Genomic DNA, 18,693 nt, shown 5'->3' with positions numbered 1-18,693 from the left:
ACCACTACTGCTCCCTGTGTGTCGGGGAATACTACTACCACTACTGCTCCCTGTGTGCCGGGGAATACTACTGCTCCCTGTGTGCCGGGGAATACTACTACCACAACTGCTCCCTGTGTGCCAGGGAATAGTACTGCTCCCTGTGTGCCGGGGAATAGTACTGCTCCCTGTGTGCCGGGGAATAGTACTGCTCCCTGTGTGCCGGGGAATAGTACTGCTCCCTGTGTGCCGGGGAATACTACTGCTCCCTGTGTGCCGGGGAATATTACTACCACTACTGCTCCCTGTGTGATGGGGAATACTACTACCACTACTGCTCCCTGTGTGCCGGGGAATACTACTACCACTACTGCTCCCTGTGTGCCGGGGAATATTACTACCACTACTGCTCCCTGTGTGCTGGGGAATACTACTACCACTACTGCTCCCTGTGTGCCGGGGAATACTACTACCACTACTGCTCCCTGTGTGCCGGGGAATAATACTGCTCCCTGTGTGCCGGGGAATACTACTACCACTACTGCTCCCTGTGTGCCGGGGAATATTACTACCACTACTGCTCCCTGTGTGCTGGGGAATACTACTACCACTACTGCTCCCTGTGTGCCGGGGAATACTACTACCACTACTGCTCCCTGTGTGCCGGGGAATACTACTACCACAACTGCTCCCTGTGTGCCAGGGAATACTACTGCTCCCTGTGTGCCGGGGAATAGTACTGCTCCCTGTGTGCCGGGGAATAGTACTACCACAACTGCTCCCTGTGTGTCGGGGAATAGTACTGCTCCCTGTGTGCAGGGGAATAGTACTGCTCCCTGTGTGCCGGGGAATAGTACTACCACTACTGCTCCCTGTGTGTCGGGGAATACTACTACCACTACTGCTCCCTGTGTGCCGGGGAATACTACTACTACTACTGCTCCCTGTGTTCCGGGGAATACTACTACCACTACTGCTCCCTGTGTGCTGGGGAATACTACTACCACTACTGCACCCTGTGTGCCGGGGAATACTACTACCACTACTGCTCCCTGTGTGCCGGGGAATACTACTACCACTACTGCTCCCTGTGTGCCGGGGAATACTACTACCACTACTGCTCCCTGTGTGCCGGGGAATACTACTGCTCTCTGTGTGCCGGGGTCTACTACTGCTCCCTGTGTGCCGTGGAATACTACTGATCCCTGTGTGCCGGGGAATACTACTGATCCCTGTGTGCCGGGGAATACTACTACCACTACTGCTCCTATGTGCCAGGGAATACTACTACCACTACTGCTCCCTGTGTGCCGGGGAATACTACTACTGCTCCCTGTGTGCCGGGGAATACTACTACTACTACTGCTCCCTGTGTGCCGGGGCACACTACTACTACTACTGCTCCCTGTGTGCCGGGGCATACTACTACTGCTCCCTGTGTGCCGGGGAATACCACTGCTCCCTGTGTGACGGGGAATACTACTACCACTACTGCTCCCTGTGTGCCGGGGAATACTACTACCACTACTGCTCCCTGTGTGCCAGGGAATACTACTGCTCCCTGTGTGCCGGGGAATACTACTACCACTACTGCTCCCTGTGTGCCAGGGAATACTACTGCTCCCTGTGTGCCAGGGAATACTACTACCACTACTGCTCCCTGTGTGCCGGGAAATACTACTGCTCCCTGTGTGCCGGGGAATACTACTACTACTACTGCTCCCTGTGTGCCGGGGCATACTACTACTACTACTGCTCCCTGTGTGCCGGGGCATACTACTACTACTACTGCTCCCTGTGTGCCGGGGAATACTACTGCTCCCTGTGTGACGGGGAATACTACTACCACTACTGCTCCCTGTGTGCCGGGGAATACTACTACCACTACTGCTCCCTGTGTGCCAGGGAATACTACTGCTCCCTGTGTGCCGGGGAATACTACTACCACTACTGCTCCCTGTGTGCCGGGGAATGCTACTACTGCTCCCTGTGTGCCGGGGAATACTATTACCACTACTGCTCCATGTGTGCCGGGGAATACTACTACCACTACTGCTCCCTGTGTGCCGGGGAATACTACTACCACTACTGCTCCCTGTGTGCCAGGGAATACTACTACCACTACTGCTCCCTGTGTGCCAGGGAATACTACTGCTCCCTGTGTGCCGGGGAATACTACTGCTCCCTGTGTGCCGGGGAATACTACTACTACTACTGCTCCTTGTGTGCCGGGGAATACTACTACCACTACTGCTCCCTGTGAGCCGGGGAATACTACTACCACTACTGCTCCCTGTGTGCCGGGAAATACTACTACCACTACTGCTCCCTGTGTGCCGGGGAATACTACTGCTCCCTGTGTGCCGGGGAATACTACTGCTCCCTGTGTGCCGGGGAATACTACTGCTCCCTGTGTGGCGGGAAATACTACTGCTACTACTGCTCCCTGTGTGCCGGGGAATACTACTACTACTGCTCCCTGTGTGCCGGGAATACTACTACCACTACTGCTCCCTGTGTGCCGGGGAATACTACTACCACTACTGCTCCCTGTGTGCCGGGGAATACTACTGCTCCCTGTGTGCCGGGGAATACTACTGCTCCCTGTGTGCCGGGGAATACTACTGCTCCCTGTGTGCCGGGGAATACTACTACTACTACTGCTCCCTGTGTGCCGGGGAATACTACTACCACTACTGCTCCCTGTGTGCCAGGGAATACTACTGCTCCCTGTGTGTCAGGGAATACCACTACTACTACTGTTCCCTGTGTGCCAGGGAATACTACCACTACTGCTCCCTGTGTGCCGGGGAATACCACTACTGCTCCCTGTGTGCCAGGGAATAGTACTGCTCCCTGTGTGCCGGGGAATACTACAGCTCCCTGTGTGTCGGGGAATACTACTGCTCCCTGTGTGCCGGGGAATACTACTGCTCCCTGTGGAATACTACTGCTCCCTGTGTGCCGGGGAATACTACTGCTCCCTGTGTGCCGGGGAATACTACTGCTCCCTGTGTGCCGGGGAATACTACTGCTCCCTGTGTGCCGGGGAATACTACTACCACTACTGCTCCCTATGTGCCATGGAATACTACTGCTCCCTGTGTGCCAGGGAATACTACTACCACTACTACTCCCTGTGTGCCAGGGAATACTACTGCTCCCTGTGTGCCGTGGAATGCTACTACCACTACTGCTCCCTATGTGCCAGGGAATACTACTGCTCCCTGTGTGCCAGGGAATACTACTACTACTACTACTACTACTGCTCCCTGTGTGCTGGGGAATACTAATACTACTACTACTCCCTGTGTGCCAGGGAATACTACTGCTCCCTGTGTGCCGTGGAATGCTACTACCACTACTGCTCCCTATGTGCCAGGGAATACTACTGCTCCCTGTGTGCCAGGGAATACTACTACTACTACTACTGCTCCCTGTGTGCCGGGGAATACTACTGCTCCCTGTGTGCCGGGGAATACTACTGATCCCTGTGTGCCGGGGAATACTACTACCACTACTGCTCCTATGTGCCAGGGAATACTACTACCACTACTGCTCCCTGTGTGCCGGGGAATACTACTACTGCTCCCTGTGTGCCGGGGCATACTACTACTACTACTGCTCCCTGTGTGCCGGGGCATACTACTACTACTACTGCTCCCTGTGTGCCGGGAAATACTACTGCTCCCTGTGTGACGGGGAATACTACTACCACTACTGCTCCCTGTGTGCCGGGGAATACTACTACCACTACTGCTCCCTGTGTGCCAGGGAATACTACTGCTCCCTGTGTGCCGGGGAATACTACTACCACTACTGCTCCCTGTGTGCCAGGAAATACTACTGCTCCCTGTGTGCCAGGGAATACTACTACCACTACTGCTCCCTGTGTGCCGGGAAATACTACTGCTCCCTGTGTGCCGGGGAATACTACTACCACTACTGCTCCCTGTGTGCCGGGGAATACTACTGCTCCCTGTGTGCCAGGGAATACTACTACCACTACTGCTCCCTATGTGCCAGGGAATACTACTGCTCCCTGTGTGCCAGGGAATACTACTACCACTACTGCTCCCTGTGTGCCGGGGAATACTACTACCACTACTGCTCACTGTGTGCCGGGGAATACTACTACTGCTCCCTGTGTGCCGGGGAATACTACTACCACTACTGCTCCCTGTGTGCCAGGAAATACTACTGCTCCCTGTGTGCCAGGGAATACTACTACCACTACTGCTCCCTGTGTGCCGGGAAATACTACTGCTCCCTGTGTGCCGGGGAATACTACTACCACTACTGCTCCCTGTGTGCCGGGGAATACTACTGCTCCCTGTGTGCCAGGGTATACTACTACCACTACTGCTCCCTATGTGCCAGGGAATACTACTGCTCCCTGTGTGCCGGGGAATACTATTACCAATACTGCTCCCTGTGTGCCGGGTAATACTACTACCACTACTGCTCCCTGTGTGCCAGGGAATACTACTGCTCCCTGTGTGCCGGGGAATACTATTACCACTACTGCTCCCTGTGTGCCGGGGAATACTATTACCACTACTGCTCCCTGTGTGCCGGGGAATACTACTACCACTACTGCTCCGTGTGTGCCGGGGAATACTACTACCACTACTGCTCCCTGTGTGCCAGGGAATACTACTACCACTACTGCTCCCTGTGAGCCGGGGAATACTACTACCACTGCTGCTCCCTGTGAGCCGGGGAATACTACTACTACTACTGCTCCCTGTGTGCCGGGGAATAGTACTGCTCCCTGTGTGCCGGGGAATACTACTACCACTACTGCTCCCTGTGTGCCAGGGAATACAACTGCTCCCTGTGTGCCGGGGAATACTACTGCTCCCTGTGTGGCGGGAAATACTACTGCTACTACTGCTCCCTGTGTGCCGGGGAATACTACTACTACTGCTCCCTGTGTGCCGGGGAATACTACTACCACTACTGCTCCCTGTGTGCCAGGGAATACAACTGCTCCCTGTGTGCCAGGGAATACTACTGCTCCCTGTGTGGCAAGAAATACTACTGCTACTACTGCTCCCTGTGTGCCGGGGAATACTACTACTACTGCTCCCTGTGTGCCGGTGAATACTGCTACCACTACTGCTCCCTGTGTGCCAGGGAATACTACTGCTCCCTGTGTGGCGGGAAATACTACTGCTACTACTGCTCCCTGTGTGCCGGGGAATACTACTACTACTGCTCCCTGTGTGCCGGTGAATACTGCTACCACTACTGCTCCCTGTGTGCCGGGGAATACTACTGCTCCCTGTGTGGCGGGAAATACTACTGCTACTACTGCTCCCTGTGTGCCGGGGAATACTACTACTACTGCTCCCTGTGTGCCGGGGAATACTACTACCACTACTGCTCCCTGTGTGCTGGGGAATACTACTACCACTACTGCTCCCTGTGTGCCGGGGAATACTACTACCACTACTGCTCCCTGTGAGCCGGGGAATACTACTACCACTACTGCTCCCTGTGTGCCGGGGAATACTACTACCACTACTGCTCCCTGTGTGCCAGGGAATACTACTGCTCCCTGTGTGCCGGGGAATACTACTGCTCCCTGTGTGCCGGGGAATACTACTACTACTACTGCTCCCTGTGTGCCGGGGAATACTACTACCACTACTGCTCCCTGTGTGCCGGGGAATACTACTACCACTACTGCTCCCTGTGTGCCAGGGAATACTACTGCTCCCTGTGTGTCGGGGAATACCACTACCACTACTGCTCCCTGTGTGCCGGGGAATACCACTACTGCTCCCTGTGTGCCAGGGAATAGTACTGCTCCCTGTGTGCCGGGGAATACTACAGCTCCCTGTGTGTCGGGGAATACTACAGCTCCCTGTGTGCCGGGGAATACTACTGCTCCCTGTGTGCCGGGGAATACTACTGCTCCCTGTGTGCCGGGGAATACTACTGCTCCCTGTGTGCCGGGGAATACTACTGCTCCCTGTGTGCCGGGGAATACTACTGCTCCCTGTGTGCCGTGCCTGTGCCGGGGAATACTACTGCTCCCTGTGTGCCGGGGAATACTACTGCTCCCTGTGTGCCGGGGAATGCTACTACCACTACTGCTCCCTATGTGCCAGGGAATACTACTGCTCCCTGTGTGCCAGGGAATACTACTACTACTACTACTACTACTACTACTGCTCCCTGTGTGCTGGGGAATACTAATACTACTACTGTTCCCTGTGTGTCAGGGAATACTACTACTATTATTGCTTTCTGTGTGCTGTGGAATACTACTACTACTGCTCCCTGTGTGCCGGGGAATACTACTATTACTACTGTTCCCTGTGTGCCATAGAATACTACTGCTCACTGTGTGCCAGGGAAAACTACTACTACTACTATTGCTCTCTGTGTGCTGGGGAATATTAATACTACTACTACTGCTCTCTGTGTGTCGGGGAATACTACTATTACTACTGCTCCCTGTGTGCCAGGGAATACTACTAGTACTACTGCTCCCTGTGTGCCAGGGAATACTACTGCTCCCTGTGTGCCGGGGAATACTACTACTACTACTCCCCGTGTGTCGGGGAATACTACTACTACTGCTCCCTGCGTGCTGAGGAATACTACTACTAATACTGCTCCCTGTGTGCTGAGGAATACTACTACTAATACTGCTCCCTGTGTGCTGAGGAATACTACTACTGCTCCCTGTGTACCGGGAGAATATTACTACTACTACTACTGCTACTTGTGTGCCGGGAGAATATTACTACTACTACTGCTCCCTGTGTTCCGGGGAATACTACCACTACTGCTCCCTGAGTGCCGGGGAATACTACTACCACTACTGCTCCCTGTGTGCCGGGGAATACTACTACCACTACTGCTCCCTGTGTGCCGGGGAATACTACTACCACTACTGCTCCCTGTGTGCCGGGGGAATATTACTACTACTGCTGCTCCCTACTATCGGCCATGTTAAGATTGTGAATGTAGAACAGGGAAATAGGGTGTATTGCTCACTGTATTGTCAGTTTGTTACAGTGTATCAGTGCAGGTAAAATGTATCAGTCTGAAGTCAGAGACTAGATACAACTGTAACAAACCCTCAGCTTAAGACAAATTTGGTCAGGGCCTGATAAAAACTTCCCTTAAAGGGTCCCTGCACACCCTCCACAGTTGGTGTAAGTGCCTTTAACCACTAAGGGGCGTCCTGAATGGTGCGGGTCGGTGCAGGAGACACATTATTGTATAGTTAACTACGTACCTGATGGGCGGAGGAGGGGCTGTCTTTATTGGTCTGGCGGGTAGTGGTGGGGGGCTCCCGGTGATGCTCTTGTTCTCCATCTTATGCCGTTTCTGCGGCAGGGGAGGAGCCAGAATTGGGACCTCCCCTTTGCTGACATCATCCTCCACAAATCCGGCATCTTCATTAGGGAGAAGAAAGGCCGGTGATTTGAGAGCCGGTGAGGCCGGGCTGCGGGGGGACTCATGAGTTTCTGGCGCAGACACCGGAGAAACGGTTTTGGGCGGACTCATGGAGAATTTGAGAGGGGGTCCGCGACCAGTTCTTGGAGGGATGGGAGGAGGGGAGGTGACAGTCCGGGAAGGCTGAGGATTCGGGACGGGGTCCACATTCAGACATGATGACTCCGACACGGACTTTGGGAGGATATTGCGCTTCTTCGGAACGGGTCGGAACGTCGAGGTCTCCAGAGATGGATCCGGACTTATCGACTTCTGCAGCGACGCCAGGATTCGCTTCCGATGTCCCGGGAGATAGATCCCGATGCTGCTCAGAAACTCATCGCTCAGGTGCTGCACGTCCGACACAGTGCGAATGTCGTGCTTCTCGAAGACGTCGGAGTACTGGTCCAGCTTAATGCTCTGGAGCCATTCAGATACAGGCAGAGAGGGCACCTCCGACATGGCGGGCAACCATCACTTCATCACGCCCCGACACCTGCAAGAGAGGAACTAATGAGGGACACAGAACCAGACAACATGGCGTAATAACATGTCTTAAAGGGGAACACCGAGGAGGTCAGCGAGCATGCAAAAATGTGAGCTACAGATACTATAAAGTGTACCCATGACAACTCCTCCTGTCTGCGATCTCTGCTCTTCACGTATGCGGACATGGCGGTTCCTGCTCGCAATCCTTAGACAATCCTGACCCGCAGAATAGACACAAAGAGCTGCGAGCGGAGACGTAGACTGTTAAGAAAACGTCAGTTTCTAATAATGGTACTGTCCCTTTAAGAGCGACTGATGAAGGGCGAGATACCAGCGGAGATCAAGATAAACACGTTATAATCTGTCACATTTAACGGATGCTCACCGCAGACACAAAGCCGCCTGACAATGAGGCGCCTGGGGCCTCCAACCTCAGCTTGAAACACTACGTTGTTCTATTGCAGGCTCCGCCCCTCCTGCTAAACCACTCCCACTGTGGAAGAGCACTAATTATCATGCAAATTTGGGAGGGGGGGGGGATAATTCCCATAAAAGTGGCCTTAGACATTAATAAAATTCCACCACTGATCGTTCACTAATGTGCAGAGCTGTAGACCGATACAATGTAACAAACTATCAGAACAACAGACACATCTGTGTCAGGACTGGAGACAAGTGTAACAAACCCTCAGCTGAGGGAAGTATTAGGTCAGCAGTGATTACAGCCTCCAGATTTTTACAATCACATCTAATAATAAATCCTCCGAGATAAATAGAGTTTAGTTATTTCCACCGAAATCCGACAAAATATAAAAATAAACACAAAACTACAGCAATAAATTAGCGAATGTAATAAACTCTGATCATCACCCAGAATGCACTGCAGAGTCGTCCCCTGAGATGGAGGATCCCCGACCCCTGTAATCTGACAGAGACGCACCCAAAATAATACTGCTAAAGGGTAAAAGAGGTAAAAGTACTGATCATTACCTGCAAAACCACAGGGGGCAGTACTGTAAGAATCCAGCTGTTCTACATGAGGCCGTAATATACTAGTTATATTCTTGTACATAGGGGCAGTATTATAGTAGTTATATTCTTGTACATAGGAGCAGTATTATAGTAGTTATATTCTTGTACATAGGAGCAGTATTATAGTAGTTATATTCTTGTACATAGGAGCAGTATTATAGTAGTTATATTCTTGTACATAGGAGCAGTATTATAGTAGTTATATTCTTGTACATAGGAGGCAGTATTATAGTAGTTATATTCTTGTACATAGGAGGCAGTATTATAGTAGTTATATTCCTGTACATAGGAGGCAGTATTATAGTAGTTATATTCCTGTACATAGGAGCAGTATTATAGTAGTTGCATTCTTGTACATAGGAGCAGTATTATAGTAGTTATATTCCTGTACATAGGAGCAGTATTATAGTAGTTATATTCTTGTACATAGGAGCAGTATTATAGTAGTTATAGTCTTGTACATAGGAGCAGTATTATAGTAGTTATATTCTTGTACATAGGAGGCAGTATTATAGTAGTTATATTCTTGTACATAGGAGCAGTATTATAGTAGTTATAGTCTTGTACATAGGAGCAGTATTATAGTAGTTATATTCTTGTACATAGGAGCAGTATTATAGTAGTTATATTCTTGTACATACAAGGCAGTATTATAGTAGTTATATTCTTGTACATAGGAGGCAGTATTATAGTAGTTATATACTTGTACATAGGAGGCAGTATTATAGTAGTTATATTCTTGTACATAGGAGGCAGTATTATAGTAGGTATATTCTTGTACATAGGAGACATTGTAGATAGTCTAAGGCCTGGGGATATCTGCTCTGTATGGTTGAGAGAAGACTCTTATCATTCATGTGTTACAGATCCTGAGTACAGGTCCTTCTAAAAAAATTAGCATATTGTGATAAAGTTCATTATTTTCTGTAATGTATTGATAAACATTAGACTTTCATATATTTTAGATTCATTACACACAACTGAAGTAGTTCAAGCCTTTTATTGTTTTAATATTGATGATTTTGGCTACAGCTCATGAAAACCCAAAATTCCTATCTCAAAAAATTAGCATATCATGAAAAGGTTCTCTAAACGAGCTATTAACCTAATCATCTGAATCAACTAATTAACTCTAAACACCTGCAAAAGATTCCTGAGGCTTTTAAAAACTCCCAGCCTGGTTCATAACTCCAAACCGCAATCATGGGTAAGACTGCCGACCTGACTGCTGTCCAGAAGGCCATCATTGACCCCTCAAGCAAGAGGGTAAGACACAGAGAGACATGTCTGAAGGAAGAGGCTGTTCCCAGAGGGCTGTATCAAGGCCCCTCAGTGGGAAGTCTGTGGGAAGGAAAAAGTGTAGCAGAAAACACTGCACAACGAGAAGAGGTGACCGGACCCTGAGGAGGATTGTGGAGAAGGACCGATTCCAGACCTTGGGGGACCTGCGGAAGCAGTGGACTGAGTCTGGAGTAGAAACATCCAGAGCCCCCGTGTACAGGCGTGTGCAGGAAATGGGCTACAGGTGCCGCATTCCCCAGAAACAGCGGCAGAAGCGCCTGACCTGGGCTACAGAGAAGCAGCACTGGACTGTTGCATGTCATTCGGAAATCAAGGTGCCAGAGTCTGGAGGAAGTCTGGGGAGAGGGAAATGCCAAAATGCCTGAAGTCCAGCGTCAAGTACCCACAGTCAGTGATGGTCTGGGGTGCCATGTCAGCTGCTGGTGTTGGTCCACTGTGTTTTATCAAGGGCAGGGGCAATGCAGCCGCTATCAGGAGATTTTGGAGCACTTCATGCTTCCATCTGCTGAAAAGCTTTATGGAGATGAAGATTTCATTTTTCAGCACGACCTGGCACCTGCTCACAGTGCCAACACCACTGGTAACTGGTTTACTGACCATGGTATTACTGTGCTCAATTGGCCTGCCAACTCTCCTGACCTGAACCCCATAGAGAATCTGTGGGATATTGGGAAGAGAAAGTTGAGAGACGCAAGACCCAACACTCTGGATGAGCTTAAGGCCGCTATCGAAGCCTCCTGGGCCTCCATAACACCTCAGCAGTGCCACAGGCTGATTGCCTCCATGCCACGCCGCATTGCAGCATCCTGGGCCTCCATAACACCTCAGCAGTGCCACAGGCTGATTGCCTCCATGCCACGCCGCATTGAAGCCTCCTGGGCCTCCATAACACCTCAGCAGTGCCACAGGCTGATGGCCTCCATGCCACGCCGCAGTGAAGCCTCCTGGGCCTCCATAACACCTCAGCAGTGCCACAGGCTGATTGCCTCCATGCCACGCCGCATTGAAGCATCCTGGGCCTCCATAACACCTCGCAGTGCCACCGGCTGATGGCCTCCATGCCACGCCGCATTGAAGCCTCCTGGGCCTCCATAACACCTCAGCAGTGCCACAGGCTGATGGCCTCCATGCCACGCCGCAGTGAAGCCTCCTGGGCCTCCATAACACGTCAGCAGTGCCACAGGCTGATGGCCTCCATGCCACGCCGCATTGAAGCAGTCATTTCTGCAAAAGGATTCCCGACCAAGTATTGAGTGCAGAACTGAACATAATTATTTGAAGGTTGACTTTTTTTGTATTAAAAACACTTTTCTTTTATTGGTCGGATGAAATAAGCTAATTTTTTTAGATAGGAATTTGGGGTTTTCATGAGCTGTGGCCAAAATCATCAATATTAAAACAATAAAAGGCTTGAACTACTTCAGTTGTGTGTAATGAATCTAAAATATATGAAAGTCTAATGTTTATCAGCACATTACAGAAAATAATGACCTTTATCACAATATGCTATTTTTTTAGAAGGACCTGTATACTGCGTCAGGATGAATGGCCATTGTCGTAGTATATGGACGGCTGAAGCCCACCATTCTGGCTTACAGACAGAGGTCGTTCTGATTAGACCACCCATTTTAGAATTCACTGATTATATTGGTTACATCAGGTTGATCCCCCTTCTTGGTTTTCCTTGGAATCTGTAAACGACGATAACGGCGCTCTCAGGATATCTGAACCATTTGGAATGTTATTTGCATATAGTAACAATAGATATAGTAGGCGGCAGTGTATGAACGGCGGTAATAATGCCACAAATATCTAATAAAACTAAAACATACCCAAAGTCCACAACGTGCAGTGATAAAATGTCATAAAACAAATGGGATACAATAATCTGAAATGAGCTAAAATTCGAGGAATAAAATGGAATAATCGATTCGCACTTTGAACGTCAATTGAAGTAAATCGTATAAATGTTCATATAACTATTCGTATGGGAAAAGTCTCGAATCTAATGGTGGCGATAAAACAATGTCCTATAGCAGCGTCCAATTCGGTATTATAACAGAGGTATCCGAACGTTTCTAATGTCCCAATGCGCAATCAGTGAACAGAATGAAGCGGCGTCCGACTGGAATATTAGTAACAAAATCGCTGGATAAAATCTAACGGTCTCACGTCTCACTTGATGAGTCGACTTATACTGCGGTCCTCTAGATAGACAGACCAGTAGTTCGTCCTAAATTCACACACTGGCAACTGTTTGGCAGGTGCAGTCAGACCTTCACCATGGAATCAGGTCTTACAGATTGTTTTCGAATATACCATTCGTGTGGCGGACGATTTCTCTTTGCGCCAATCCGGTAAAATCCTCCAGCTTCCCAAGTGGTCCAAAGTTTGGGGCCCTGTCTAAGATAGACGCGTTTCGGGGTATCGCATTACCCCTTCCTCAGTATCGAATTGGACGCTGCTATAGGACATAGTTTTATCGCCACCATTAGATTCGAGACTTTTCCCATACGAATAGTTATATGAACATTTATACGATTTACTTCAATTGACGTTAGAAGTGCGAATCGATTATTCCATTTTATTCCTCGAATTTTAGCTCATTTCAGATTATTGTATCCCATTTGTTTTATGACCTTTTATCACTGCACGTTGTGGACTTTGGGTATGTTTTAGTTTTATTAGATATTTGTGATATTATTACCGCCGTTCATACACTGCCGCCAACTATATCTATTGTTACTATATGCAAATAAGATTCCAAATGGTTCAGACATCCCGAGAGCGCCGTTATCGTCGTTTACTCGTTCCATTATTTGGAGTGGACTGGGTGAGTGCGCCTCTTGGGTCAGCAGTTACTCCTGTGCGCCACAGATACTGCTTATTCCTTGGTATCTGTTGATGATGATATAACTTATTGTGATAATATCATTGGGTGTAACTGCTATTTAACCCCTTAAGGACACAGCCTTATTTCACCTTAGGACAAGGCAATTTTTTTCAAATCTGACCAGTGTCACTTTAAGTGCTGATAACTTTAAAACGCTTTGACTTATCCAGGCCATTCTGAGATTGTTTTTTCGTCACATATTGTACTTCATGACACTGGTAAAATAAAGTAAAAAAAATATTTGTTTTTGCATAAAGAAATACCTAAATTTACCAAAAATTGGGAAAAATTAGCAAATTTCAAAGTTTCAGTTTCTCTAATTCTGTAATACATAGTAATACCCCTAAAAATTGTGATGACTTTACATTCCCCATATGTCTACTTCATGTTTGAATTATTTTGGGAATGATATTTTATTTTTTCGGGATGTTACAAGGCTTAGAAGTTTAGAAGCAAATCTTGAAATTTTTCAGAAATTTACAAAAAACTATTTTTAGGGACCAGTTCAGGTCTGAAGTCACTTTGCGAGGCTTACATAATAGAAACCACCCAAAAATGACCCCATTCTATAAACTACACCCCTCAAGGTATTCAAAACGGATTTTACAAACTTTGTTAACCCTTTAGGTGTTGCACAAGAGTTATTGGCAAATGGGGATGAAATTTGAGAATTTCATTTTTTTGCCTAATTTTCCATTTTAACCCATTTTTTCCACTAACAAAGCAAGGGTTAACAGCCAAACAAGACTGTATCTTTATTGCCCTGACTCTGCCGTTTACAGAAACACCCCATATGTGGCCGTAAACTACTGTACGGCCACACAGCGGGGCGTAGAGGGAAAGGTGCGCTGTATGGTTTTTGGAAGCCAGATTTTGCTGGACAGTTTTTTTGACACCATGTCCCATTTGAAGCCCCCCTGATGCACCCCTAGAGTAGAAACTCCATAAAAGTGACCCCATCTAAGAAAGTACACCCCTCAAGGTATTCAAAACTGATTTTACAAACTTTGTTAACCCTTTAGGTGTTGCACAAGATTTAATGGAAAATAGAGATACAATTTCAAAATTTCACTTTTTTGGCAGATTTTCCATTTTAATATTTTTTTTCCAGTTACAAAGCAAGGGTTAACAGCCAAACAAAACTCATTATTTATGGCCCTGATTCTGTAGTTTACAGAAACACCCCATATGTGGTCGTAAACCGCTGTACGGTCACACGGCAGGGCGCAGAAGGAAAGGAATGCCATACGGTTTTTGGAAGGCAGATTTTGCTGGACTGGTTTTTACACCATGTCCCATTTGAAGCCCCCCTGATGCACCCCTAGAGTAGAAACTCCCAAAAAAGTGACCCCATTTTAGAAACTACGGCATAGGGTGGCAGTTTTATTGGTACTAGTTTAGGGTACATATGATTTTTGGTTGCTCTATATTACACTTTTTGTGCGGCACGGTAACAAGAAATAGCTTTTTTGGCACAGTTTTTTTTTTTATATTTACAACATTCATCTGACAGGTTAGATCATGTGGTAATTTTATAGAGCAGGTTGTCACGGACGCGGTGATACCTAATATGTATACAATTTTTTTTATTTATGTAAGTTTTACACAATGATTTCATTTTTAAAACAAAAAAAAGTTTTAGTGTCTCCATAGTCTAAGAGCCATCGTTTTTTCAGTTTTTGGGCGATTATCTTAAGTAGGGTCTCATTTTTTGCGGGATGAGATGACGGTTTGATTGGCACTATTTTGGGGTGCATATGACTTTTTGATCGCTTGCTATTACACTTTTTGTGATGTAAGATGACAAAAAATTGATTTTTTTACACCGTTTTTATTTTTATTTTTTTACGGTGGTCACCTGAGGGGTTAGGTCATGTGATATTTTTATAGAGCCGGTCGATACGGACGCGGCAATACCTAATATGTATACTTTGTTTTTATTTATGTAAGTTTTACACAATGATTTCATTTTTGAAACAAAAAAAATCATGTTTTAGTGTTTCCATAGCCTAAGAGCCATAGTTCTTTCAGTTTTTGGGCGATTATCTTGGGTATGGTATGATTTTTGCGGGATGAGATGACGGTTTCATTGTTACAATTTTGGCGTACATGCGACTTTTTTGATCACTTTTATTAACTTTTTCTGGGAAGTAAGGTGGGCAAAATTTTCAATTTACTCATAGTTTTTATTTTTATATTTTTATGGCGTTCACCGTGTGGGGAAAGTAACATGACCGTTTTATAGATCAGGTCGTTATGGACGCGGCGATACCTAATATGTGTAGGGTATTTTTATTTTATTTTTTTATTCAGTGATAAATGTTTTTTTTTTATCTTAACTTTTTTCACTTTTTTTAAAAAAAATTTGACCCAGACCCACTTGGTTCTTGAAGATCCAGTGGGTCTGATGTCTGTATAATACAGTACAGTACACCATATAGGGTACTGCACTGTATTTTACTTACACTTTGTCTGAACAAATCTATGCCTTTAGCATAGATCTGTTCAGCTCAATGGACAGCAGGACGCCTGAGACGGCGTCCTGTTGCCATGGGAACCTTCCCCGTCTGCTCAGTAGTGGTCAGAACTGCGCAGACGGGGAAGGGTAAGGACGGGGCTTTGGGGGGCTCTCTCCCTCTCCCATCGGGGGGCTGCAAAGGCACAGCAGCCCCCTGATGGGAGAGGGAGGGAGCTCCCTGAGCTGTTAACCTTTTCCATACAGCGGTCCGTACGGACCGATGTATGGAAAGGGTTAAACGGCTGACATCACATCACCGATGTCAGCCGTTTATACCAGGGTGCCAGCAATGTGCTGGCACCCTGGTATACCCACTAGACGCCAACGATTATTCACCGCCCGCAACCCTCCCCCTGCACCTCCCACCAGGATAAAATAATTCAGCGGTGCAGGGGGGAGGGATACATTTATATTTTACGAATGCTAAAGTTTCTGATCCCCTCGGTCAGGGACCGCGGGGATCAGAAACTGCAGAAATCGCAGCAAACCGCAGGTCTGAATTGACATGCGGTTTGCCGCGATCGCCGACATGGGGGGGGGTCACGGGAACCCCCACGCATTTAGCCTAGGTGCCTGCTCAATGATTTGAGCAGGCACCGGGTTCCGATCACTGCCAGCCGCACGGCAGTGATCGAAAATACACAGGGCGTACATGTACGCCCTGTGTCCTTAAGGGGTTAAGCAATTCCCTTGTATATCCTGTACACCTGACAGTAACACATCCCTTACAAGGGCTGGGCAGTAAAGCACAGGCTTCTCCCCTCCACATACAGTACAGACCAAAAGTTTGGACGCACCTTCTCATTCAAAGAGTTTTCTTTATTTTCAGGACTATGAAAATTGTAGATTCACACTGAAGGCATCAAAACTATGAACTAACACATGTGGAATTCTATACATAACAAAAAAGTGTGAAACAACTGAAAATATGTCATATGCTAGGTTCTTCAAAGTAGCCGCCTTTTGCTTTGATTACTGCTTTGCACACTCTTGGCATTCTCTTGATGAGCTTCAAGAGGTAGTCACCTGAAATGGTCTTCCAACAGTCTTGAAGGAGTTCCCAGAGATGCTTAGCACTTGTTGGCCCTTTTGCCTTCGCTCTGCGGTCCAGCTCACCCCAAACCATCTCGATTGGGTTCAGGTCCGGTGACTGTGGAGGCCAGGTCATCTGGCGCAGCACCCCATCACTCTCCTTCATGGTCAAATAGCCCTTACACAGCCTGGAGGGGTGTTTGGGGTCATTGTCCTGTTGAAAAATAAATGATTGTCCAACTAAACGCAAACCGGATGGAATAGCATGCCGCTGCAAGATGCTGTGGTAGCCACGCTTGTTCAGTATGCCTTCAATTTTGAATAAATCCCCAACAGTGTCCCCAGCAAAGCCCCCCCACACCATCACACCTCCTCCTCCATGCTTCACGGTGGGAACCAGGCATGTAGAGTCCATCCGTTCACCTTTTCTGCGTCGCACAAAGACATGGTGGTTGGAACCAAGGATCTCAAATTTGGACTCATCAGACCAAAGCACAGATTTCCACTGGTCTAATGTCCATTCCTTGTGTTCTTTAGCCCAAACAAGTCTCTTCTGCTTGTTGCCTGTCCTTAGCAGTGGTTTCCTAGCAGATCTTCTACCATGAAGGCCTGATTCACACAGTCTCCTCTTAACAGTTGTTCTAGAGATGTGTCTGCTGCTAGAACTCTGTGTGGCATTGACCTGGTCTCTAATCTGAGCTGCTGTTAACCTGCGATTTCTGAGGCTGGTGACTCGGATGAACTTATCCTCCGCAGCAGAGGTGACTCTTAGTCTTCCTTTCCTGGGGCGGTCCGCATGTCAGCCAGTTTCTTTGTAGCACTTGATGGTTTTTGTGACTGCACTTGGGGACACTTTCAAAGTTTTCCCAATTTTTCGGACTGACTGACCTTCATTTCTTAAAGTAATGATGGCCACTCGTTTTTCTTTACTTAGCTGCTTTTTTCTTGCCATAATACAAATTCTAACAGTCTATTCAGTAGGACTATCAGCTGTGTATCCACCTGACTTCTCCACAACGCAACTGATGGTCCCAACCCCATTTATAAGGCAAGAAATCCCACTTATTAAACCTGACAGGGCACACCTGTGAAGTGAAGACCATTTCAGGTGACTACCTCCTGAAGCTCATCAAGAGAATGCCAAGAGTGTGCAAAGCAGTAATCAAAGCAAAAGGTGGCTACTTTGAAGAACCTAGAATATGACATATTTTCAGTTGTTTCACACTTGTTTGTTATGTATATAATTCCACATGTGATAATTCATAGTTTTGATGCCTTCAGAGTGAATCTACAATTTTCATAGTCATGAAAATAAAGAAAACTCTTTGAATGAGAAGGTGTGTCCAAACTTTTGGTCTGTACTGTATATATGTGTGTAACAAGACAGGAGACAGAACGATGGCAATTACTAATGGAAGCCCCAGAGGCAGATGGTAATCAGAGCCATCGCTGGGAACAGGGAGAGAAAGCAGCGGCCATTGCGCTGCATGATGGGAAATACAAGTCTATCCGGAAAAAGACAAAGCAGTGATGTACACGGCATCGAGCAGCGTGGTGCATGATAAGCAGAGCATGTGACGTGTAAATATACAGTACATTTATCTACATCTGATACGTGGCGGTATTATCTATAAAGGGGAGGATCATTGACAAGTCGTAGATGAGAAAATATGTGAACTTTTTGAGAGACTGCACTATAAGGCGGGTGCGGGTGAACACACAGAAGATCCGCACGGATTTCGGTGCGGATTTATGTGCGTTTCTGCAGCGTATCCGCACCTAAATCCACAAAGTCTAACAGCAGCTTTTGATGCGGATTTGATGCTCCGGCTACAGGCTGCCGCAGACTCCGGCTACAGGCTGCCGCAGACTCCGGCTACAGGCTGACGCAGACTCCGGCTACAGGCTGACGCAGACTCCGGCTACAGGCTGACGCAGACTCCGGCTACAGGCTGACGCAGACTCCGGCTACAGGCTGACGCAGACTCCG

The 18,693-nt window shown here is 47.6% G+C and overlaps 1 protein-coding gene across 3 annotated transcripts in view; it reads right to left on the bottom strand.

Annotated features, from left to right (window-relative positions):
* Nucleotides 1-18,693, bottom strand: part of ARAP1 (ArfGAP with RhoGAP domain, ankyrin repeat and PH domain 1) — a 125,247-nt gene that overhangs the window by 93,933 nt on the left and 12,621 nt on the right. For all 3 annotated transcript variants that reach the window (XM_044287367.1, XM_044287370.1, XM_044287368.1), the window contains exon 2: nucleotides 7,238-7,933. In XM_044287367.1, coding sequence (XP_044143302.1) covers nucleotides 7,238-7,899 — 662 coding nt within the window. In that variant the 5' untranslated portion in view covers nucleotides 7,900-7,933. The remainder of the gene's footprint in view (nucleotides 1-7,237; nucleotides 7,934-18,693) is intronic.

The sequence above is a fragment of the Bufo gargarizans genome, chromosome 3 (assembly GCF_014858855.1).
Source record: "Bufo gargarizans isolate SCDJY-AF-19 chromosome 3, ASM1485885v1, whole genome shotgun sequence".
Classification (NCBI taxonomy): domain Eukaryota; kingdom Metazoa; phylum Chordata; class Amphibia; order Anura; family Bufonidae; genus Bufo; species Bufo gargarizans.
The sequence above is the reverse complement of the archived record's forward strand: the minus strand, read 5'-3'. Positions and strand labels throughout refer to the sequence as shown.